At 40.7% G+C, this 26,199-nt stretch overlaps 2 protein-coding genes across 2 annotated transcripts; one reads left to right on the forward strand and one right to left on the reverse strand.

Annotated features, from left to right (window-relative positions):
• Nucleotides 1-240: 240 nt before the first annotated feature.
• PLBD2 (phospholipase B domain containing 2) lies at nt 241-16,048 on the forward strand. Its single transcript, XM_075276601.1, has 12 exons — nt 241-455; nt 826-919; nt 4,041-4,199; nt 8,676-8,776; nt 9,202-9,416; nt 10,493-10,587; nt 12,433-12,593; nt 13,026-13,121; nt 13,543-13,614; nt 13,741-13,893; nt 14,013-14,175; nt 14,280-16,048. The coding sequence occupies exons 1-12, from the start codon at nt 253-255 to the stop codon at nt 14,445-14,447; spliced, it is 1,680 nt and encodes a 559-aa protein (XP_075132702.1). The 5' UTR covers nt 241-252; the 3' UTR covers nt 14,448-16,048.
• Nucleotides 16,049-16,139: 91 nt separating this feature from the next.
• SDS (serine dehydratase) lies at nt 16,140-23,380 on the reverse strand. The gene is made up of 8 exons (XM_075276618.1): nt 23,298-23,380; nt 20,602-20,760; nt 20,372-20,411; nt 19,841-19,980; nt 19,056-19,147; nt 18,647-18,874; nt 17,682-17,806; nt 16,140-16,835 (listed from the first exon to the last, which is right to left on the reverse strand). Exons 2-8 carry the CDS (start codon nt 20,752-20,754, stop codon nt 16,627-16,629), a joined length of 987 nt encoding a protein of 328 aa, XP_075132719.1. The 5' UTR covers nt 20,755-20,760; nt 23,298-23,380; the 3' UTR covers nt 16,140-16,626.
• Nucleotides 23,381-26,199: the final 2,819 nt, after the last annotated feature.

The raw sequence follows: 26,199 nt of genomic DNA on the forward strand, positions 1-26,199 counted from the left end.
TGCGGCGGTGATGAGGGGCGGGGTTTAATTAAAGTGACAGGTAGAGCAGCACCCCAGCACATAACTGGACACTGTCCGAATAATGAGTACAGGAGCTTATCATAAGGCAGAAGGACAGATCCATGGAATTATAGCTACAGTACTGTGTATATATGTGTTATCTACTGCACCCAAAATAGTTGCGGGCAGCAAGAGGTTAACTTGAGGCTCCTCCCCTCGCAGGTGTCAGCTGACTACAAGTGACTACTTCACATGACCTGTCATCACGTGAACGTAGAGATGGCCGCTTGGGTTTTGCTGGTGTTCGCGGTCTTGGCTCCCTCCGTCGGGCGGGCACAGAGCTCCGAGGTGTCGGTGATTCTGGATGAGGCCACCGGGAAGCTCAGCACTGTGCCCGAGAGGAGGCCTGGAGCGGTGGCCTGGGCTGTGCTCAAAGACTCCATCGTGGAGAACGGGTGAGTGGCGGAGGTATTAGGGCAGCTAGTCACCTGACCCTGCCAGCCTGGTAAGTAGTGGGCACTTCATAGAGAGCTAAGCCCAGGCAGGGGGTTGTTTCCAGGCAGATAAGTGGGCACTGCAGGCTAAGCTTCCCTGACGGTGCCACAGCAGAAGTAGATGGCATTTGGCTAAAGCACGTGGATTTTTAGGAAGTGAGAGTATCTCTTAAAGGGAAGCACCCTGCTCTTCAGTGACTTTCCATAGGACCCTGTTATGTAATCTTCAGTGTTATCACTGTGCAGGCCATGTAATCGGCTCTGCTACATCAGTTCTCTTCTTCCGTATTATATAGCAGTAACTTACTTTTGTTTTTTTTCCTCTCTGCAGGTGGGCAGTTCTTGAGCTGCAGAGTAATGAGAAGTATAATGACAGCCTGCAGGCTTATGCAGCAGGGGTGGCTGAAGCTGCAGTTACCCAGCGGGTACGGATAAGTGGGCACCATCCTAAAGGATGGCAATGTTGTATTTCAGCACTCCGTAATAACAGCATTTCTATGTTCTAGAGCTCTAAATTGGATCAACAGTTCACACATTGATGTTGCTTGGAATAGTGTGACACTTGGTCCCTCCATGCAGTATCATATTCTTCCTTAAAGAGGACCTTTCACCACTTTTGGGCACAGACAGTGTTATATACTGCTGGAAAGCTGACAGTGCGCTGAATTCAGCGCACTGTCGGCTTTCCCGATCCGTGCCCGGTGTAAAGAGCTTACGGTGCCGGTACCGTAGTGCTCTATGGTCAGAAGGGCGTTTCTGACCATTAGCCAGGAACGTCCTTCTGCCTCGCGGCACCTATCGCGCTGTGCTGTGGAGCAGGGAGGAACGCCCCCTCCCGCTCCTGATAATACTCGTCTATGGACGAGCTGTGTGAGCAGAGGGAGGGGGCGTTCCTCCCCGCTCCACAGCACAGCGCGATAGGCGCCGCGAGGCAGAAGGACGTTCCTGGCTAATGGTCCCTTCTGACCATAAAGCACTACGGTACCGGCACCGTAAGCTCTTTACACCGGGCACGGATCGGGAAAGCCGACAGTGCGCTGAATTCAGCGCACTGTCAGCTTTCCAGCAGTATATAACACTGCCTGTGCCCAAAAGTGGTGAAAGGTCCTCTTTAACCTTCTAATAATAATAATAATACATTTTATTTATATAGCATCAACATATTCCCCAGCACTGTACAATTTGTAGGGTTCAAACGCAGACAAAAAAAAAAAAAAAGCTACATTACAAAGAAAGTCACTTCACTCAATGGGACTGAGGGCCCTGCTCACAAGAGCTTACAATCTATGAGGTAGAGGGGGTGACACAAGAGGTAGCAGGGGCGTCATTGGAGGTAGCAATGCTTATATAATGGTCAGACAATTTTGTAATAGAGGTTACTGTCATTACACAAACTTAAAACTGTATGAGCTGTCACCAGTCGTGTCCTTTAACATGCAGATGGTGCCTGGACATATAAAGTTAGTCTCAAACGGCATCATATCGTGTGAGGTAATGTGGGAGCGGGAACAGAGGAGGGTTTGTGTTAGGGATTCTAATTACGGTATTGAAGGGTTTACATTAGGAATTGTGATAGGCCTGTCTGTAGATGTGTCTTTAGTTTGCGCTTGAAGCTGTAGAAATTGGGAGTTAATCTGATTGTCTGGGATAGAGCATTCCAGAGAAGTGGTGTAACTCAGGAGAAGTCTTGTATATGAGTGTGGGAGGTTCTGATAATAGAGGATGTAAGTGTTAGGTCATTGAGTGAGCGGGGAGCACGGGTTGGGCGGTAGACAGAGATGAGGGAGGAAATGTAGGGAGGTGCAGCATTATGGAGAGCCTTGTGGATGAGAGTGATAAGTTTATATTGTATTCTGTAGTGACTGGCACAGACCGGAGGCATCGCTGTAGCGTCTAGACTGATAGATGAGCCTGACCACTGCATTCAGAATAGATTGTAGAGGGGAGAGTTTAGTGAGGGGAAGACAGATTAGTAAGGAGTTACAGTAGTCAAGGCGAGAATGAATCAGAGAGACAATAAATGTCTTTAATGTATCTCTGGTAAGGAAAGGGCGTACTCTGTAGATGTTTATGGTGGAGGTGACATGAGCGTGCGAGTGATTGGATATGGGAGGGGTGAAAGAAAGGTTTGAATCAAACACAACCCCAAGGCAGTGGGCAGGCTGCCTAGGAGTTATAGTAAGGCCTGAGACAGCAATGGATATATCAGGGACAGATCTATTAGATGGTGGAAACAGTAGTAGTTCAGTCTTAGAGAGATTCCGTTTCAGATAGAGTGAAGACATGATATTAGAGACAGCAGAGAGACAGTCGCTGGTGTTCTGTATTGGTGCAGGGGTGATGTCACGGGAAGATGTGTATAATTGGGTGTCATCAGCATAAAGATGGTACCAGAAGCCAAATCTGGTGATGGTTTGTCCAATGGGGGCTGTGTAGAGAGAAAAGAGCAGGGGGCCTAGGACCGAGCCCTGAGGAGCCCCAACAGCAAGGGAAAGTGGGGAGGAAACAGAGCCCGCAAATGATACACTGAAAGTGCGGTCTGAGAGATAAGAGGAGAACCAGGAGAGCGCAGTGTCATTGAGTCCGACTGAGCGGAGCATAGTGAGGAGGAGTTTATGGTCAACAGTGTCAAAAGCTGCAGAGAGGTCCAGAAGAATAAGAAGAGAGAAGTCACCATTAGATTTAACTGTCAGGAGATCATTGGAGACTTTTGTGAGGGCCGTTTCAGTAGAGTCCTGAAGCCAGATTGTAAGGGGTCAAGAATAGAGTTAGCAGAATGATAGTGGATTAAATCTGTTCAGCTAGAAGTATTGGGCAATAGAAGGAGAAGATGAGGAGAGTTCCTAAAGGCAGAGAGATGGCAAAGTGACAAGAGACCTCTCTGTACAAAGTGACTGTTTTATCCTAGAACAGAGCTGGATTATTAGTTCTGTTATATGAGAGGAATGTCCCAGTGGATGCTCACATGTCTGTCTCTGTCCTCCGTCTCTCTGTACTTTCTATCATACTTTACTCTCCATACATTCCGTTGTCAAATGATCCATCTGTATACAGGCTTCTGTGTGTATGGACAGGATTACTCAATGCTCTGAGTGATGAGTAGAGGGAAAAAAGAAAGGAATGAAAGAAACTGTAATATACTTTATTAAAGAAAAATGTCAAAGTTTATCTTCAACTGCACTACCGAGTAATACAAATACCTTAAAGGGGTTTTCTGCTTACAGCTCTGGCCCTGTTACTTGAATAGAGTGGAGATGCTTCTGGCCCTTTCCTGTGGGTAGGCCGTAAATATAAAAATTGAGATTGGGGTGGAAAACTCCTTTAATAATATGGTATACATCAGAACTTCTATTAGTTCCATAGCAAAGTAATGTAGATGTCGTATGATAGAGGTAGTCTCACCTAAAAGCATGAATGCTGTCATATACCAAAAGTAAGTGTATTAATTGTTGAAGAAAGAAGATATTGCTCTTTAGTTTCCACATTTTATAAATAAAACTTACTAAGAGGGCTGCAATTGACTTGCATTGACTTCTGTGTTTGCAGCTTATCTATATGCATTGGATGAACACAATGGTTGGTTATTGTGGTCCATATAAGTACCAAACTCCGTACTGTGAAAGGCTGAGGAACTATCTAGAAGCCAATTTAGCCTGGATGCAGGAACAGATAGAGAAAGAGCAAGATCAGGATTACTGGCACCAGGTAAGCAAAAGGTTACACGTCTTACATTTATTTAAGTTGCAGAAAACCTGCAAAACCTTTATATCCCCAAAGCTACCCTGTATAACCAGACTAGGTGATAATTCTGTCTGATGCAAGGTACACCAGAATTAATAAGGGCTCTGACCTCTTAATAATTTTGGTACATGTCTGTAGGTCCCGTGTGCCATAAATCAGCTATTTGCTGTAATTAAATGGCACGGACGTTACCAGTGTGCTGCCAGTAAGAATGCACCGCCAACTTACAGAAATAAGACCTGTCCTGAGTTTTGCCCAAAGTCCCATACATTCTATGAAAATACACAGTCATGTGTTTGACTGAAAATACATACTCTCCCCCTCGACTCCAACTCCCCCCCCCCCCCCACTTTACTAGCTTTGGCAATGCCATATATCTATTCGGACGTGCCAATAAAGCCGATTTGATTTGATTAGTCATGTGTATATGACTATGAAAATATACAGTCATGTGTATCAGGCCATAGAAATGAATGGGTCAGTGGGCTAGCACGCTGACAACATGCACAGTCATGGAAATGAAGCCCTAGTAAATCTTATTCGCCGTGGTATCCCTGAACTGCCCACCTTAATTTCCTGCCTCATCCATTGTCTTAGAAAGTGGCTAGGAAACCGGAAAGGGACAAAGTGGCTCCCCTTTGGTACAAACAGGGCTGTGCGCCAAAGGTGTGCTACTTCTACGCCAGTTGTCAGATTGGTCACATATTACGCCCTGTATTTTAGGCTAAGGCTACATAGTGGCTAATAACTGTTTTGCTTTTAAGATGTGTTATGATTTTCATGACTTCATGACCGGGCCTTATATTGTAAATGTTGTTCTGCAAGTGAATGTAGTCAGATGGAATCCACAAAATTTTATATTTTTTTTTTTTTTTTTAAAACATTTTGCATATAAATAAGTAGAAGAAATACCACATGGTTATACAAATGGTTTCCAAAACGAGCACAAGAAAGCAGCTTAAGCAGTGAAATGTCATAAAACAATGAAGCAGTTCAGTACATCACAGCAGGCAATAGTAAATTTGCTCTATCTTATCTAGGTTCACACTACTGTTATTTAATGTTTGTTTCTCTCGTCCATCACAGGTTTAAGATAAGATAATCCTTTAACCACTTCCGGACCGCCCATATTGGTACGTCCAGTCAGAACACAGCAGCTACACGGAGATCGTGCAGCTTCTGAAGCTGGGAGCCGGCTGTAACTTCAGCCGGAGCTCCCAGAGAGATGGCAGGGAAGGTTTATTCCCTTCCCTGCCATCTCGATTGCTGTGTATACAGCGATCAATGAGCGCTGTATACACGGCTATGGGCGCCGCCATGATGCGGCCGACCTCTCACTCGGCGGTCATGTGATCCTCTGGGAGCAGCGTCTTGCAAGAGCTGCTCAGTCCTACAGGACCCAGATCAGCTCTGTATACTGTATGTACAGTGTGCAGGAGGCTGTATTCCTCCTGCAACTGAGACTAAATGTACCAGCCTCAGTTGCAGGGAAAATCAGCCTCCAATACAAAAAAAAGTGATCAGATGTCCCCAAAGGTCTCTTATCACCTTATGGGGACACAATCTGAAAAAAAATAAAAAAAAATAATACATAGAGATGAGCGAGTAGTATTTGATCGAGTAGGTATTCGATCGAATACTACGGTATTCAAAATACTCGTACTCGATTGAGTACCACTCGCTATTCGAATTGAAAAGTTCGATGCAGAACCAGCATTGATTAGCCGAATGCTATACAGTCGGCCAATCAACGCTGGTTCTTCTCCTACCTTTAGAAGTCTTCTCCGTGCATCTTCCCCGTGGCGTCTTCCAGCTCTGAATTCACTCTGCCAGGCATCGGGCCTGGGCAGAGCTGACTGCGCATGTCCGCTTGTAGTGCGGGCATGCGCAGTCGGCTCTGCCCAGGCCCGATGCCTGGCAGAGTGAATTCAGAGCCGGAAGATGCCGTGGGGACGCTGCACAGAGAAGACTTCTCGGAGGATCCAGCCCAACCGTCACTCGTGGACTTGGTAAGTATAATTTGATCGAATGTTGCCTACCCCTGAAACGAGCATTCTTCCCCCATAGAGTATAATAGGGTTCGATATTCGATTCGAGTAGTCGAATATTGAGGGGCTACTCGAAACGAATATCGAATCTCGAACATTTTACTGTTCGCTCATCTCTAATAATAAAGTTTTTAAAAAATGTAAATACCCCCTTGTCTCCTGTCAGTTGTGTCCTTTCCTCCCTGTTTCTTATGTCTGGTCTTTATGTTGTCTGTCCCCCCCTCCGGTTCGCCAGGGGTTGTTACCCTGCTTCTGTTAAACTGTTATTTTGGTTCCCAGTATCTGTTTTTGTAGTGAGGGGGCCTTCCCCCTGGTACTTTCCCTATTTCTGGCCCTGTGTGGCCGCCAAGCGGGACCTTGGGCGCTTGGCCCTTTTTCTTTGTGTGATATTCTTGTTTTGTTTTTGACAAAAATTTTAATAAAAGTTGATTACACCTTAAAAAATGTAAATAAAGTAATAATTAAAAAATAATACGCTAATAAAACGCCGTTATTAAAGGTTAGAGCCCCACCCCCGACGACACCATACAAAATAAAAATTACCGTAACTGAGAGGAAGAACTGTTTTATAAAGTTTTTCACTGACACTTTGTGTTATTAAATAAATAAATAAAAAAATAATAAATTGAAAACCAGACACAATTTCCCTCCTATTATGTTTAAATTTTCCCGGATATAAAAAAAATTAAAACACATATATAAAATATATAAAATAAAAACCTAAAAATAAAGCCCTATGTGTCCCCCGAAAAAAGACGCAAAAATTAGTTGACTGAAACATATGGGAAAAATGTTACAGCCCTCAAAACCGCACATACAAAATAAACCTAAAATGTGTCTGGTCCTGGACCACAAATTGGCCCGGTACTGAAGTGGTTAATAGTCCCACAATGGGGAAATTTCAGTGATACAGTTTCATAGATGGTACAGTAGTATATAACAAGAGAGAAACACATACAAGTTCATGGCAGATAGAGAAATCCTAGGAATCATAGCAACTAAAAAGAAAGAAACACAGACACACTGCAGGATCATTTAGTTCTCTGTGCGGAGTGATGTTAATAATACAGCCCGAACGTGGTTGTAGGACACGAGAAGGGGGGGCGCAGCATGTAGATATAACAGGCAAAAAACGTTTTTTGCAGAGGTGGGGGACATATGCAGCTATCATGATAACATGTGGCAGTTCCTTTGGTAGGTAGTGAGATCTCGTGCTCACAGTTGATAGTTCGGTATCAGCACTATTTTTCCTTAATCACAAAAAATGGACACTAGTACGGTATATTACGTTTTTGTTTGTGAAAACGGCTGGCCATCAGCTCGTGTCCACTTTTATATCAATTGAATGCATGTGCTAAATGGAAGTTTAAAAAAAAAAAAAGTGATCTGCATGGAGACTCCGTTACAGTATATGCCTGTTGTTGTCTGCTATGATAGATGACAGCAACAGACATTAACAACTGTAGTGTGAATGTAGCCTTATTTGAAAGACTAACAGTTCAAGTGCAGGGTGTGGGGGAAGAGAGTGTTCTGGGTAGTGGAGGAAGTACAAGACCAGAATTCAGAAATAGGAATTTTTGCCTGGAGCTTTGATCCCAACTACAGAGTTCTTGAAATCTGCTTAGTTGACAAACTGTTTTGTTACTGCTGGATGGTGGGTGCCTCCACATTCTGGAGATGGCTGACGTACAGTAATTTATAGTGAATACATTGTTTTCTTGGGAGAACCCTTTTAAACAATGTTTAGAGGACTTGAAGTCTGTGTTTGGAAGCCATAGTCACTGTCTCATGGTGCAAGGGAATAATACAGAAGGTTTGATTTTTGCCAACTGTTAAGGCACCTTGTGGGCTGCACTATGACCTAATTCACTATCTGGAAGTGTGATGTAGTAGTGCAAAGTTGAAATCTTATGTCTCATTAATAGAAGTTGTTATTGGGCCAGGACTACACTGTCAGTTATTGTGTGGCTGATAATTGTTTTTAACTATTGAGCTACAGCTGCAGTCCAAATGAATGTATTAAGTTGTATGAAATCTTGTAAGTTTCAACTCACTAAGTAGTTGAAATCAGCGCTCCAAAAAGTAGTAGTGCATCCCTGACCTTAAAGTGAGTGAGGAAAAGCAGCAGTAAAACCAATCGGTGCGGTCAATAAAATGAATACCTTGAAAAGCATGCTGTGAATAGGATTCTAGCTGCTATGATGACATTTTCTGTCACTTCTTGATGCAAGAATAGTGCAGTATTCAGAGCTATTCTTGCGGTCAAAATCGAAATTTTTGACAAAACCCCAGTTATTTGATTAAATTCTTGGGGCATGTGTGAACAGAGCCTATATCTTTGTTGTTTAGTACATTGTTTTTTGGTTTAATAAGTGAATTTATACATTGGCAGGTTCGACTTGCGCTTCTGCAGCTGAAAGGACTGGAAGACAGCTATAATGGCCGACTCTCCTTTCCCCAGAAAAGTTTCACTCTTAGTCCCTTTGGGTTCCTGTAAGTTTTCAATTTTAAGATTATGTAATGGATCTGTACTTGAGTTTGTTTTGAGCTACATTTACACAAACAAGTGCATTTACACGTCCATAAGAAAACAGCACCTGGATGACATTGTCTGAGCCCTTCATGGACCCATTCATTTTATTAATGAGAACGGGCCTCAAAATCGATAAGAATGGGACCTGTCCTGAGTTTTGCCCTCAGGCTCATGCCACCTACACAGAACCGTGATAATACATCTAATTTTTCATACTGATGAGGTGTCCATAATTACTGTGGGGGTTGGGTTTTATGACCTCCCTTGCCTACCTCTGCGCCTATACACACATCACAATGTATATTTGAGTACAAAATATTGTTGACATCTGTGTGGAGTTGACTTAAGCATCTCTGTTTATGTCCATGTCATTTTCATATCCCAGGCTCTTTCAACTTGGTGGTGACTTAGAAGACCTAGAAGCTGCACTGAATAAGTCAGACGCTAGTAAAGAGCTGGGCTCAGGGTCATGCTCTGCTCTCATCAAGCTTCTTCCTGGCAATAAAGATCTACTGGTCTCTCATGTGACCTGGAACACTTACCAATCCATGCTACGCATCATCAAAAAGTACACACTTCCCTTTCGCTCCACCCCCAGTGGTGAGTGAGGATGATTTGCAGCCAGTTTTAGGCAAATAATAAAAAAATACTAGTCAGGGAAAGGGGAGCTAAAAGTAGAATTTTACTGTTTTGAGGAATATCTCTTGCTTGTTGTTAGTATCTTAGTTAAATCTGTTGGCTTAAAGGGGTTTTCTAGCCCCAAACCAAGTTTTCTTACTCATAAACTATTCACAGTATGTGATCTGTAGGGGTTCAATAGCCGGACTACACACAGATCCGCTATCATAGCAGCCTCCGGAAACTGCTAGTAGACCTGCAGCAACACATATATTCAATACATAGGAAGAACTGCTATGCACTGGAAGAGACTGCTGCTTCTCCTATTAGTTGAATAGGAGCAGCACTGCATGTTTGCTAGCAGCTTCCAGTACACAGAGGCGGTTGCAACAGCTGATCTGTGTGAAGTTTGGGTGTCGGACCCCCTCAGATTACATACTGATGGATAGGTTATCAGTATGGAAACCTAATTTTTGTCTGGAAAACCTTTAACTGCTTCTGGACTGCCCCAAGACTTCATATGTCCAGGTTATTTGCTCCTAACTCTTAAAGGCTGTACCTATATGCCTAACAGCGCTAAGCAGTTGTATGAGATTGAGTTGCAACAGCTGAACATTGTGGATAAGACAGGGATGGTTAAATACCTTCCTGATCGCTGTATTCACTGCTATGGGAGCTGTAATGATGCTACTTCCCTTTTGGGTCAGTGGCCATGTTATCCCAATATCTGCTTGACCCTAGAGGACCCAGATGTGCTATGCAGTCTATGCTAAGAGCCCCAGTTACAGGGTAAATCAGAAAGAAAAGATGATAAAATTCCCCAAATAGTCTGTAATGACATAATGAGGGGGGGTCACAATGTCTTAAAACAACATGAGACATTGTGCATTTTACATGGGAGTGAATGCAGATAGACTCGAGGCGGGGGAGGCTGCTACTTACCAAGCTAGTTTAGATCTACCGATTACAATTAGACACTCCAATTATTTGGTATAATACGTTCCATGTTTGTCCTAGAATTAAGTCATTTTACATTATTTCCTTCTCTCTCTCTGCAGGAGGTTCTGTGGTACCAGGCTTTGTTCAGACATTTTCTTCTTATCCAGGCACAATCTTCTCTGGTGATGACTTCTATATTCTGAGCAGTGGACTGGTCAGTACACAATGTCTGTTTGTAGAAATGTATGTGCAATGGAAAGTGATCGTGCTGTTCTGAGCCTTGATAGAGACTTCAGGTTTCCTTTCCGCTATAGCACTTCCTACAATTACTTGTGTTCTTTCTCATGAAACAGTACACAAAAATTATAAATCACTAAAACAAATAACACTTTTATCTTGGGGAAAAATGATAACTTTTGTAGCCTGCACAAACATCCACATATTTTGTCATCATAGCATTGGCTTTGGGGAAAAATAAACTTGTAATATATAGTAGTATTGAGAACATATTGAGAATACTAGCTGGTACCCGCGACTTCGTCTGCGGTGATTGCAGCAGTGGGTATATACAGGCGTGGTTAAGGTTTTCGTAGTGTGTATAAGGTATGGGATATGAAATGTAACTTTGTATCTTGTTTTTACTGTAATTCAGAGAATACGTGAGACTTTTGTGTTGAAGTTAATTTGTATGTGAGCTGCTATATATACGGTGTTGTGAGAAACTTTACATAGTGACTTTGGGACAGAAGTATTTGAAGTTAACCCTTTCCCGCCGATGGCATTTTTTGATTTTCGTTTCTGACTCCCCTCCTTCTAAACCCCATAACTTTTTTATTTCTCCGCTCCCAGAGCCATATGAGGTCTTAATTTTTACGGGACAAATTTTTCCTCATGATGCCACCATTAATTATTCTATATAATGTACTGGGAAGCAGGGAAAAAATTCAGAATGGGGTGGATTTCGAGAAAAAAATGCATTTCTGCGACTTTCTTACGGGCTTTGGTTTTACGGCGTTCACTGTGCAACCAAAATGACATGTCCCCTATATTCTGTGTTTCGTTACGATTCCGGGGATACCAAATTTATATGGTTTTAGTTACATTTTGACCCCTTAAAAACAAATCCAAAACTGTTAAAAAAATTATTTTTTGAAAAGTCGCCATATTCCGACAGCCGTAACTTTTTTATACGTGCGTGTACGGGGATATATAGGGCGTCTTTTTTTGAGGGACCGGGTGTACTTTGTAGTTCTACCATCTTCAGGAAATGTTATTGCTTTGATCACTTTTTATTCAAATTTTTATCAGAATCAAAACAGTGAAAAAATGGCACTTTTGACCATTTTTCCCGCTACGGCGTTTACCGAACAGGAAAAATATTTGTATAGCTTTTTTTGATTTTGGACGCGGGGATACCTAACATGTATGTGTTTCACAGTTTTTAACTACTTTTATATGTGTTCTAGGGAAAGGGGGGTGATTTGAATTTTTAATCCTTTTTTTTAAAAAAAAAAAATATTTTTTTTCCTTTTTTTAAACTTTTTTTTTTGCATTTATTAGACCGCCTAGGGGTATTGACATGGGTGGGCGGTGTCGCGGATTGTCAGAGCGGTGGGGGTTGGCAAACATGGCTGCTCCGGAGCGTTAAAGAGCGCCTCCTGGAGTATCGTTAAGGTGAGGGGCAAAGTGGTAAAGTATATGTATATGTGATTGTGTGGGGTTAGGGGCGAGGCTGTAGAGTGCAATATGAATTTTGGGGCTTGCTATGGTCCAAAGTGTGTGAGATTGCAGAGATGGTGATGTGAGTTTGGGGTTTGTGGGGGTCCTGGCACAAACGTATGTGCGCTATTGTGACGAAAAGTAGCCTATTGCGCAATGGGGTGTATTATCTATGTTTGTGGAAAATTTCAGCCAAATCGGTCGAGCAGGTTTTGCGTGATTGACTAACAAACATCCGAACACACAAACCCACAAACATCCAAACTCACAAACTTTCACATTTATAATATTAATAGGATTATGGTTCTGAGAATATGGATATTATGTTCACCTTTTGCAGGTTTCTTTAGAGACAACCATTGGAAACAGCAATCCAGATCTCTGGAAATATATCCAGCCGCAAAATTCTGTCCTAGAGTGGCTAAGGAATATTGTGGCAAACAGACTCGCCACAGGGGGCAAAGAATGGGCTGATCTCTTTTCGAAGTTTAATAGTGGAACGTAAGTAGAGCTGATGTATAGTATGTCACGAAGAATTAAGTTTGAAGGATAATGATGGAGGCTATGGAGCTGAAGTTTCTGTTAGGAACCAGAGTAAAGGGCAATGTATTTCCCTATACCCCATGTTAAAGAGGACCTTTAACAGTGCCGCTAACGTAGCACTTCAGTGTCAGAAGGGCATTTGACAGTCTGTGAGGAACGCTCCACCTGACAGTAGAGTCCATAGCGCTGTACTGTGAGAGGGGGCTTTCCTTATTGCCCAGCCATGACGCTGAGTGGTGAGCCATCCTCCTCCTGACAGTACTTGTCCATAGACTAGTATGGGGGAGGGGTGGTGTTCCTTGATGCTCAGGTTCTCTTTAACTCTTGGGCAGTGGTCTTGCAGGTACATTTTTGTATAAAACTGTTATTTCATGTTTCTCCCCTCTTTAGGTACAATAATCAATGGATGGTTGTGGATTACAATAAATTTGATGTTGGGGGCACTGAGGTACCCAGTGGACTTCTCACCATCCTAGAACAGCTTCCGTGAGTTTTGCATTTTCTCTGCTTTTATCCTGGCATCTTATTGACTAATAATCAAGTCTTTATATGTATTAAAAAGAACTATGAAATATCTTCTTCACTACAGGCAAGGTTGGGCCTATCCATGAAGCCTGGTCTTAGTAGTAGATTTAGGAAAATAATAGATGATAAAATTTGTTTTGATTTAAAGTTTAGCTTTAAAAGTGTCTCTATCAAGTTTTATATAAAGCGCTTACAAATATTGCTGTTGTGTTTTGTGCCATTGTTTTATACCTATTAGTGGTATTGTTCTTGTTGTGTTTTGTATAGTCTAGTCTAAAAAAAAGCATAGTAACAGAAAAAAAAATGTCCAGGAAATGCAGAAAAAATAGAAATTATATTGATCAGGTTTTTTTTTTTAATTTATGTTCATGGGCCCTTCTAGAGGTATGGTGGTTTCAGCAGATAAATCTGATCTTCTTTACCAAACTGGATACTGGGCAAGCTACAATGTCCCGTAAGTACATGTTTGATATTTGGCACAGTGCAAGTACCTCTGTAGATCGATTACTGTGGGAATGAAAACCTAATGTGAGTCTGCTGTGTCAGGGCATGCTTATTTATATATCCTACCTTCTTAAAGGTACTTTGAAGAGATTTTTAATGCAAGTGGGCAAGTGGACCTACTGAAAAAATATGGCGACTGGTTCAGTTATTCAAAAACTCCTCGTGCGCAAATATTTCGTAGGAATCATACACTTGTGCAAGACCTAAAATCTATGGTCAATCTTATGAGGTGAGAACATGATATCACTCATTATATATGGTGCTCTAGTACCTTATTGGTCACCTTCATACTGAACTATACGTATTGCAGTGTAAGAACATGGTCTACTCTTAATTTTTTTTTTTTAGGTACAATGATTATCTTCATGATCCTCTCTCGCGTTGTGAAGGTTGTGAGCCAAAGCAAAATGGAGAGAATGCAATCTCTGCTCGATCTGATCTTAACCCTGAGAATGGAACATACCCATTTGGAGCCATGAAACAGCGACAACACGGTGGCACTGATATGAAGGTGAGGGACATGCAAACAGTGTATTGCTACCATGAAGTCCTGAGTCCTCAGGACTTTTGTCAGTAAGTGAATGTTGGTGAACTTTATTTCTTCTGCTTTGACAGGTCACAAGCTATGGATTTGCCAAGCATCATCAATTGGTGGCTGTTAATGGCCCCACATGGGACCAGGTACCTGCTTTCCAGTGGAGCACTTCTCCATTCAGCAACCTTATGCACATGGGTCATCCTGACCTCTGGAATTTTTCTCCCATTGTCATCAACTGGGATTGAGGCATTTTCTTTCCCTAAGCCTTCTATAATCAATGCACTTTAGATCAGCACATACAACTCTTGTGCCTGGAAATGCAACTGGGATGGCACTGCTATTATTGGTAAGGCTACTGTATGAATAAGAGAATCAAGGATTAATAGTCTCCTATGATAAGGGATATCATTAGTGTAGTTTATGGCAGGTTAAACATGTGCTGTGTGTGGTGATTTTTCTTTTTTTGCCTACATTTGCTAAAGGGATAATGTGTGAATAATCCGTCTCTCTAGAGTTGGAGTATTGAGTTTACAAATGAAATATCAATAAACATTTTAAAAATGGCCTAAAAGTTTGAGTTAAATAGCAAATTAGACCTTTAGCTCATCATTACAATCTTAAACTGACTGCTACAAATATCTTCATCGTCCAAAGTTTGTTAGAGCAGGAATTTGTATTATTACCTTATATCATACCAAAGCAAATAAACGTGATACATATTTTATTACCGACTCTCAGTTCAGTATAAAGAGTCAAACATTTTGTGAGTGTAGCCGACCCTGCAGCATAACTTCTTTATGAATTAAAGGGGTTATCTGGTTTCACAAAATAAATTATATAGCTTTTTATTATACAAACAATAATAATATTTTCCAAATATATTCTGTATCAATTCCTCATGGTTTTCTAGATCTCTGTTTGCAGTCCTTCGTTCTGCTTTCTTCAGTCCATGTCATGTGATGGACACACATGTGCTCAGCTTGGTACAAAACAGGGCTCTGTTTAATGTGATCTGACTGTAACCTGCTGTGCACCTTTATCTCATGACCACGGCATGAATTTTATCCATGTCAACTAAACCATGAATGACAGCAAGCAGAGATCTAGAAACTCATAATGAATGGATACAGAAAATTGTACAATTTTTCGTTACACAAACAATAACTTTTGTTTGCTGAAAATGCACAACCCCTTTTACTACTCAGTATTTTCATGAATTGTAATTGTGCCTAACTTAACTGCCAAGACCACTATGTGTAGATGAGACGTACACGTTAAGTATTGCTGCAAAATGTTGTAAATCATGTTAAAGCAATATGAAATTGCTTCTGCTGCCTTTTACTTTCCTTCAGATGTCTAGTAAACTCTTCTTAGATTAGAAACTAGCCCTGTTGTAGCTTTTAGATTTTGATTCTTAATAATGTCTGTAGGATCTGCTCCGTAGCCTTATACAGCTCTTGGCACCGGACTAGGGTTGATATACAATCTAGCATACTGTATGTGAGTATTTTAATTGAAAATGTTAATACTTCTCTACATGCTAGGCCACAGTGTGACGATATGAGATAATATGCCAAATGGATACAGTAGGTTGACATCTGATGTCACCTTTCACCCTATGCAATTCTATGAAGCTGCAGCAAATGAACACTTAGTCCACTAGGCTTTTGTGCCCTTTTTGTATAAATAATGTTTTTTGTGTATTTCATGAATTTGCTTAATTAAAGTTGTAATTTTATTTTGTCTTGTAATTGATTCCTCTTTTGCTTTATATGCTGCGCCAACACTAGTGACCTGTCCGTGCTATTAAACATGTACTCTCTGAATCCCTGACACTATCACTCTAGAAATTCACCAAAGATGTTCTCATTAGATTTTATTAAAAATCAACTTGTTTAATGACATGTAGTAGTTAAACATTTATCTTAGGCAACATTTGGAAAAAAAAATCCATTATTAGACTTATGTGCAGCAATCCAGTAAAGCCACTAACAAGCAATGTATTCAGTGATCTTCCACAGAACATAGAGGTAGTGGTTACATAGACATAATGACTAGACTGCGTATACTAATTTCATAAATATACTATTCAATTCACTCCAATCCATGCTATACTCTAACAGAGCTTTATGCAAAGATATTAACAAAGCCATGTGTGTCTCTGGATGCCAGAGGATAAGGTCAGATGATCTGTACTGACATGTCTTGTGCATGTTACTGGCATTCAGTAGAAATATCCATCACCAAAACAATCATTTAAGGACAGCTCATGTAGGAATGTGAACTAACTTGCAGATTATGCTGTACTTATACATTGGGCATATGAACATTTAACCTGAGTTTTGCTTTACTGTTATTCTGTTCCTCCTACGCCTGGTAGGAAACTGGTACGGTGAGTCTGAATGTCTAGAAGGCAAGGTCTTTCTATGCAGCACTGACAGACTCTATTCCTAGCTGCTCCTTAAGTCTGAAGAGTTGTGAGAGCGTAATGTTGTTCCCGCCACACACGATAATGACCACAGATGAGAGATCTTGAGTCAGCTTGCCCTCTTTCTGCAGCTTCCCAATCACATCACTGTAGACGGCGGCGAGAGCTGCACCACAAGCGGGTTCAACAAGCATTTTCTCATCATCTAGAAAGATGGACAACATGAACTTAATGCATTCACAATGTACTAAATACTGAAGAGTAGCTTTTGTTTGTGTACTAAAATCATGCCAATCGATAGATCCGCATCATGATACATTAACACTTTAATCTAACAGAAGTACAAAGCACTGTAAATGTGCACTGCTTGATCCTGGACATGACACTTGAGTTACTGTGAATCCACAGCACGGGTTTAAAGCTCCGTCAATCTAGCTGTGACGGCGGACAGAAGCTGTTTATAACAATTTCTGTTTTTAATTCCCACCCTACATAGTGTTCAATGTGATTGTCTGGTGTCCCCCAGCTTACCTATGCCTCTGGATCTTGGTAAATGCAGTATAGCTCTGCCAGTAAATGTTGTCACTATAGGGGTCTAGTGTAATCGGTAACTGGAGCTCATATGGATGGCAAAATAAGCCACCCAGTTCACCTGAGACTACACATACTAGGTATCAAAATAGGCAAAACAAAACATGGAACCCATTTTAAGGGGTTGGGGGGCATTTTCATACTGGTGATCTATCATCAAATTAGGAAATATGTAACGGATCGGTGTGGGTCTGTGGTTAAGAAATACGTCTGGCGATTTTAGACTTCCACTGCACTGGAGTTTCTGACACAGATGTGAGTCCAGCTGATATGAAAAGGTATTATGCAAAAGTTTTCTGTTTTTTTTTTCTTTTTTTTTTGTAGTACAATATAGTTAGGCTGCACAACGTGCATAAGATGGTGTCAGGTCATTTAAGTATATTGCTCATGTATATAGTTTTAGAATAATGCAATCTGTTATGCCTAATTCAGCATGCTTTAGCTTTTTGTAAATGTTTACCTAGGAATCTCTCAATGGCCATTACAGCATCTTGGTCCAAGATGACCTCTGAGAATACAGGATGTTCTTTAGCCACTTTCAGTGTTTGTGCTCCTACGGTCTTGGCTCCCAGTGTCTTAGCCACACTAAGATATAAAAAAAGAAGTGCATGTTATTTTAGACATACAGTTAGTAATAGTGTAACATGAAATGCTTTTAAAGGAAATGTCTCACTTTCAACACTTTTACTGAATCCACTTATATACATATAAAGCCTGCTGGCATGTTACTTTTAGGGAAGTCAGATCCCTCCCCTACTACTGCCTGTGAGTCTAAGAAATTCAGAATGACTGCGTATAAATTACTTCTATATTTGCTCAGAGGTGATGTATGTGAAGAGCTGACTGCAGTGGTACAGGACCTGTATACAAACAGGCCTATTGCTGCTGGGGGATAGAGGCTCTGGAACAGGCGACTACTTGGTTTTGTTTATTGGTCTGCTGGCAACAGTATATCAAAATGAAAAAATGACCCCTCTAAAGACTGACATCACCAGGACTCTATATGACTACATATATACTGTATATATAATTGCAGGGAGGCAATAGCAGTGTTTCGGTCCTGATCAGTTTGTAGGTAGATTGAAAACAATTCTACATTAAAATAAAATAGAAGTCATGATACTGATGCGAAATCAAGTCTGTCAGGTTTTACAAAAATAGCATAGCTCTCCCTTAATGACAGATTTGGGATAGGGGGCTGGAAATGGTGTGAGCATACTTATAGAGCAGGAAAAGCTGGGTGGAATAACAATCTAGAAAGTAGCCATGTTTTCTAATCCTGTATAAAAATTCATAAAATTAGAATACTGGACATAAACTATATGTTAAAAAGTAGATATTCCTTTTGGTTGGTAGTCAACTTTCTTTTATAATCTGACTTCATGCACTCCTAGTATGTTACGAAGTCTTCTCATATTTATTTACCTGGTTATTTCTGGAAGAGTTACTAGTCTTCCTTCCTCTAGTGCAGCATTAAGACTATGAGCTCCTTTTGTTTCCATTGCAATGATAGGAACATCACTCCATCCCACTTCCTGGAGGCCTTGGACTACTCCACAGAGCATACCACCACCACCAACCGAGAGGACTATTGCTCCTGGTTTAGAAGGAAGACTTTCCTTCATTTCTTTTACCAATGAGGTATGGCCTTCCCTATAAAAAAAAAATAAAGGTATTGCAAGTATTAAATTGTGGGATAATAAACTTGAACAAAACAATTTGCAATAAATGCGACTATTCCGGCAAGTTAGTATGAGATTGTTCAAACGTAGGCAAATAGTATTCATCTGAATTATGACTATTAAAATCTAACATTTTTCCAAATCTATCTTACCATATTAAGGGGTCATCAAATGGAGGGATGTACACCCATCCTGGGTTATTCTTCACTAGCTCTTTAGCACGCTCAATAGTATCATCAAGCATCTGCAAGGACAAACAGGTTTTGGGAGAATTATAAGGAAAGTCGTGTGCTAGAAAAGGTTTGTGAGAACTTACAAAAATAAGGAGAAAGTTGGAGGATAGAAGTTGTTCATGTAATGGTGCAATAGCAGCTGGGTTATTGCAGGATGTAGGCCTGAAGAGGTAGGATCTCATGGTGCATTTAAAGGTGGGGGGTCGATCTGATGCTAGGTTCACACTTGTGCCATGGTCTCCTTCGTTCAGGTCTGCCAGGATGTCTGCCATTTCAAGACTGAAATTAGTGGAGAAAAGTCCTCTATAGAGGACCTCTCTCTCCTCTGATTTTTGGCGGTTTCTGTGAAAGAGTCTCCGGCGCAGATGTGAACCCAGCCTGATGTTTGAGGTTGCAAGTTACTCAGTACAGGGAAGTATTGGGATATTGGGTCAGAGATGTATAAAGGAATCGACAACTTGCATGAACCATAAGCATCATAAAATCCAAAAAGATTCCTTCATGATAAACAGTGGAGCAGTGTTTCAGAATAGAACACCTGTCTGCATTTTATGATGCCCATGGTTTAGGCAGCATGAATCTGCTGAGAATTTTTCTGTTCTTTCATATTTTTAAAAATATTTTTCTTTGAAAGCTTGTTGTTCCACTATGAGGAAGGAATTTTTTTTTTAATTTTCAATATCTCTGAGGAAGAATAAACCTACCTCTCCTACTACACAGACTGTAGCACCTTCATCTTTCACTCGCTGAATTGTAAAGCTTGGAGTTGTTACTGGCACAAGAATAGTGGCAGGGATGGATAGCATGCGGGCACTATAAGCTGCTGCCAGCCCTGCGTTACCTCCTATAAAAGAATACACGAAACCACATGATTAACCATGTATGCTGATAATTTCTACATCAATGACTTCTAGTTGAACATTTATTGTTCACTATGCTATGTTGGCTGCATGTTTTAGAACTGGTATCTGCCCCTGTTGAAGTTATTTTCAGCACAGTCAGAGGGTTTGGCTTTAAAGCTCAGCATCGTTGTGGGGCGGTGAAGTACACCCCCAGCCCCTGACAGTACATATAATGAAAGGTCCTCTTTACTGGTTGGAGAATACAATACCATTTCCTTCTATGGCTATATATAAAATATAGAGCATGATTCTAAACGGTAATCTGATTTATGTTACAGTGGAAATGCCCACAGAGAAATTGTAGTAACAAGATGAATTCACATAGAAACCTACCTGAAGAACACACAAAATGTTTACAGCCACGTTCTGCCCACTGTAACATAGAAACACATTACATTATTTCTGTAAAATGTATTGATAGCAACCATGTCAATGTATAACTTCCCTATAGATAAAACATACAGAAATCAAACCTCTTTTGTGGTGATCTACTCGGTGGAGTAATTCCTATATGGTCTTATTTGATGTACATTTTTTTTTTTTTTTTTTTTTTTTATACTTACGGTTTTACAAAGATGTCCAATCCCACGGATTTTGAAGGAGCCAGTTGGTTGTGCATTGTCAAGTTTTAGATAAACTTTGGTACCAGCTAGCTTGGACATTGGTACACTGTCTCTTAGTGGAGTGTCCAGATGAAGACTGCTTATTTCTGGCATGTTGATCTATAAAGCGATATGAAAATAATGAGTCATGTTTATTATAGTTGCATATTTATTTATTTTTTAAATAGCTCTATGGATTGTCTTGTTGCAAAAAATACTCTGACGAGAATCTTGATGTTAACTTCAAGTTGAGTTACGTAGGTGGGATATAGAAAATGGAAACAATATTTGCATACATTGTGGTTTTATATTCTAATACAAATAATCCTGAGTTTACCATGTCATATGTTCTATAGCACTGTGCATAGCTATTGCTTACTGAGAGTGAAATCCAGAAGGGGTCTATGATCTCATTATTGTATACTGACGTGTGATACTGATACCACCCATGCGATAAATCCCAGTGAAAACATTTTAGACACAGAACCAGAAAATTCTAGCTACTCCCTGTTCTTTGTATTTCAAGTTTCCTAGGAATCAGTAATCTTGTTAGAAAAAAGTTCCCATGATGCACTTGAGCATGTGTTTACGGCAATAGGAATCATCAGTATTCAGAGAGCCTCAGGCTCAAGACTTCACACAACCCATCAAGTGAGTGCAATGAATTATCAGTTTGTTTTTTACAATATAAAATAGCTTTGAGATACTGTATTATACATTCTTAATGTATATTCTATTGGAAATGAGAATAATTTGGCTGGATTTAACAAGTCCCAGAATGTTGTTGCTTATTGTGTCCGATAGCTATATAATGTCTGCAATCTAAGGTCAATATCTCTGCGACTATGCTCATCAGATAAGAGGTTACACAGGTTTAGGCCTGTAAAATACCAACATGGGATTCGTGATTCAATGTCCATTCCAATTGTCAATTTATTAAATATGTACAGGGCAAATAAGAGAGGAATGGTGCACCAAAGAGTTATGAGAAAAGATGCTCTAGACTTGTTATTTTAGCACACGGATGATTTGTTTACATGCATGCAGGTCCTAGCTTAGAGTAAATTGAATATGTTGGATTTTGAAAAAAATAAACGCTAAAAACAAGAGGCAAGACTCCAAAAGGGAATTGTAAGGCCAAAATAACCCCACAAAGCTGTAACAATGAAAGACTACAAAAAAAGAAAAGGGCATCTTTCTAAGTCAGGCGTGTATATTTCACCTCTATGAGTTAAAACCACTATTACAAATATGCTTCACTCATGTAGAAAATGATCCACCCAATGGACAGTGTAATAATAATTGGAATCACACAGTATTTTCATGATAATTATTATGCTCAATTGTGGACAAAAACTACATTAAGGTAATGTAGGTGATGGTGTTTTGTTGCTGGGGGACCTTTACCTGTGAGCAGGGGGCTGGAGCTTGACCACTTATTTACAATCCTCCTTACTGTGGTTTTGCATCAAGGACAATTTTGAATGTGATCAGTTGTGCCATTAAAGACACTTATCCCCTATCTTCACTGTCAGATCGCTGGGACCACCAGTGATCAGGAGGATAGGAGAACACAAGTTTCCCTGTGAATGAAGATCCAGTGTGCTTTCACAACAGGCACTCCCTTCACTTCTATGTGGTTGCCGGGACTCTAATCCTGTAATTTCCAGTAGTTGCACAGATATGAATAGAGTGCCAGTCAACTGTTCGACCCCAACAATCTGACAATTATTTCTTATCCTGTGCATAGGGGATAAGTGTCTTTAATAGCACAGCCCCTTTAAAATACATGTGACAGAGATAGCACTGTACTTCATGATCTCCATCAGTCCCCTAGGCTTTGAATGGAACGTCATGTGCTCAATCACCACTTCATTCCAACTCCTCCTTATTGCAGTTCCATTCTAGTGATTGGTGGGGGATCCCCCCATTAATGATACGTTTATCACCTATATTGTGCAAAAGCTAGCTACTTAAACATAGGCCATAGATATCTGATCGGTAGGGTGCCAATAGCTAAACCCTGCATGGATCAGCTGTTCAGAAGTGCATCCAACCCCTGTACTATACAGTGCATGGAGGTAGAAGCAGATGGTTCTGTGCCCTGTACAGTGGCTGCACGCTGTTACTGCAGCTCTGCCCCCAACTGAAATAAAAGAAAAAAATGCATGCAACCCCCCAAAACTCTCATTTTTCTAGAAAAATATTGGTGACAACCAAAATTCAAAAGTATCATAGCTCCCACATGGTTTATGTTTTTATCACCCAGCTTTACAAAAATACTGAAAGGCAAAACTTGCTAGAATATTGGTAAAATATGAAAATAATGTTGCAATATATATATATATATATATATATATAATATATATATATATATATATATATATATATTATAGTGTGTATGTGTGTGTGTGTATATATATATATATATATATATATATATATATATATATATATATATGTGTGTGTGTGTATAATGTATATATTAACCAATTCCTGAGAGAGAAGTGTGTATATATATATATATATATATATATATATATGTGTGTGTGTGTATGTGTATAATGTATATATCAACCAATTCCTGAGAGAAAAGTGTGCAGTGGAAAGGAAGTCTAGAATGACTGCCATGATGCTGAAGGTGTATGAGCACTCACCTCTGATGATAATGATGATGGGTCCTGGAGCTTGAATATGATTTGCCCTCTGCTCAATGTTAGTGAAGGATGCTTCACACTGATAAACTTATAGGACCAGGACCATTCCCAGGCACCAATCAGAGCCCTGCTAGAAACACACCCCCAGCACACCCACCCCCACCCCCACCCACCCTCCTATCTGCATGCACAGCTGTCAGATTTTACAGCTAAAGGAGTTGTTAGTTTTAGACAATACCAAAAGGGTCCAGTGGTGGGAGGTAACAGGCAGCTAAAGGAAATGCTGGCTATTTTAAGGCTCATTGACCAAAAGGAGGTCAAAGACCCCCTCCTTGGTTGCATTGCTGTTTCATCAGAGACTGGCTCCAGCTGGTCAGACTGGTTATTAGAGAACACAGTAAACATGAAGAGGGGGAGAAGCAGCCTCTGAGTCAAATGGAAGATAAAAGACTTTAGTAAGTTCCTGGGGCTGGGGGCAGAGAACTGGTTACTGTGTGAAAGGTTTAAGGACGGTGTTAAAGTTTCAAAAAACATTCAGGTATGTTCTCTGTAGAATGGATACAGCAGATAAACACCCAGGAATGTTGCGCTTATAAAGATACATAGAAATAAATGTTCTCAAAACAAGTCCTAAACATGAGCTGACGCTGCATCGATGTGTTTATGTACTTACTATACATTGCTGTTATTAAAACACTGCGTGGCAAGCCAATGTATGTTCTGTTCCTAGAGAAATCATTAGACTGGGGGATACATTTTATATGAAGATCTGCTGATGGACTCCATAGTGCATATATCAGTTATGTATATCATATACATATGATATGTATATCAGTTCCATACCGATTTTTATTTTTTATAGCATCTGTCATGATGTTTTTTGTTTTTCTTTTGTTAGCATTTTTCAATCATTATAGATGGATTGATGCATCAGTTTTACATAGACTTGAAATAATCTTGATGCAACAAGTGTGAACTCAGCACCATATATTATTATGTTTGTGTGGATTTTTTGACATTCACATTTTTAGATGTACAAATGACCTCTACATGCTATATTGCAACTTATTGGTTGTCACAGATATGGTAAGATCTCAGGCTAGGGCTAAAAAGGTGACTTTACGACTCCTGTCACTTGACCGAAAAATATCTCCAGGTTGCCCTTTGACTTCTTCACCAATGTAAGTGAATGCAGTCTCATTGTGACTCTGATGGTTCTGTGACTGCGACTAATAGTTACAAAAGAGTTCAATCAGTGCTGGATTTTTTTTGCGACTAGGAGTTGCAATTGCAGCACCTTTAGAGTCACAATACGACTTCATTCACATTAGTGAAGAAAATGCAGGGCAAAATGGCAATCTTTGGTCCCACCACCGGAGTCACTGCCTTCTAGCCCTAACCTTATCATTTAGCCAAGTCAATCAATAATTAGGGCCTAGGGGCAGACAACAATTCAGGAAAATCAGATAAGACTGTTGGTGAATCTAGCCTACAGGAGAAACATCTGTAGGTTGGATCTCACATTGTTTTTCAAAAAAATTGGTTAAATGAGTATTATTTTGACAGTTGTTCCATTTTATTTAAAACTTTCAATGAGTGCACCATAAAACCTGGCATGGAGGCTTCATAAATGTTTCTGTTCAATGCCTTATTATATTAATAATGGATTGATAAATATGCACTGGTTTGTTCTAACCAATGCTCTTAAATGCTGAACTGTTTCTTTATCCAGTTAGGGCAATGCAAATATTAACTCTGCCACCTCTTACCTTTTTGCATTTTTGTTTATTACTCACCACGCTATATACTGGTGGTGACTGCTCTCTTGCCAGCATCAGCGTGGTCACGCTATACTACCACCATTTTTTACTGCAATAATCATTTTAACCCCTGATGAATTGAAAAAAATGAAACAAGTAGCTTTGTTGTATTATAGTCTAGTCAGTATGGAGTGATCATTGAGGCGCTTGTACCAGCCTTTTTAGCTCCTGAACCTGTTGGTGTGGCACAAGGCCAGTAGCTTCAGGTTGTATTGGCTAATGTTGCTAACAGGTCAAACATAATACACTGCTCAAAAAAATAAAGGGAACATTTAAGCAACACAATGCTGTTGTGCAAATGGAATAGACAACAGATGGAAATTATTGGCAATTCTCGAGACACTGAATAAAGGAGGGGTCCTACAGGTGGGGACCACAGACCACATCTCAGTACCAATGCTTTCTAGCTGATGTTTTGGTCACTTTTGAATGTTGGTTGTGTTTTCACACTTGTGGTAGCAGAGGACGGACTCTACAACCCACACAAGTGGCTCAGGTAGTGCAGCTCATCCAGGATGGCACATCAATACGAGCTGTGGCAATAAGGTTTGCTGTGTCTGTCAGCGTAATGTCCAGAGGCTGGAGGCGCTACCAGGAGACAGGCTAGTACACCAGGAGACATGGAGGGGGCCGCTACCTCCGCATTTGTGCAAGGAGGAACAGGAGGAGCTCTGCCAGAGCCCTGCAAAATCACCTCCAGCAGGCCACAAATGTGCATGTGTCTGCACAAATGGCTAGAAACTGACTCCATGAGGATGGTATGAAGGCCCAACGTCCACAGATGGGGGTTGTGCTCACAGCCCAACACCGTGCAGGAGGCTTGGCATTTGCCACAGAACAACAGGCTGGCAACTTTGCCACTGGCGCCCTGTGCTCTTCACAGATGAAAGCAGGTTCACACTGAGCACATGACAGTTTGTAGACGCCACGGAGAGCAATCTGCTGCCTGCAACATCCTTCAGCATGTTTGGTTTGGCAGTGGGTCAGTAATGGTGTATGGTGGTATTTCTTTGGAGGGCCGCACAGCCCTCTACCTGTTTGCCAGAGGTAGCCTGACTGCCATTAGGTATCGAGATGAGATC

Source organism: Leptodactylus fuscus, chromosome 1 (assembly GCF_031893055.1).
Source record: "Leptodactylus fuscus isolate aLepFus1 chromosome 1, aLepFus1.hap2, whole genome shotgun sequence".
NCBI lineage: Eukaryota > Metazoa > Chordata > Amphibia > Anura > Leptodactylidae > Leptodactylus > Leptodactylus fuscus.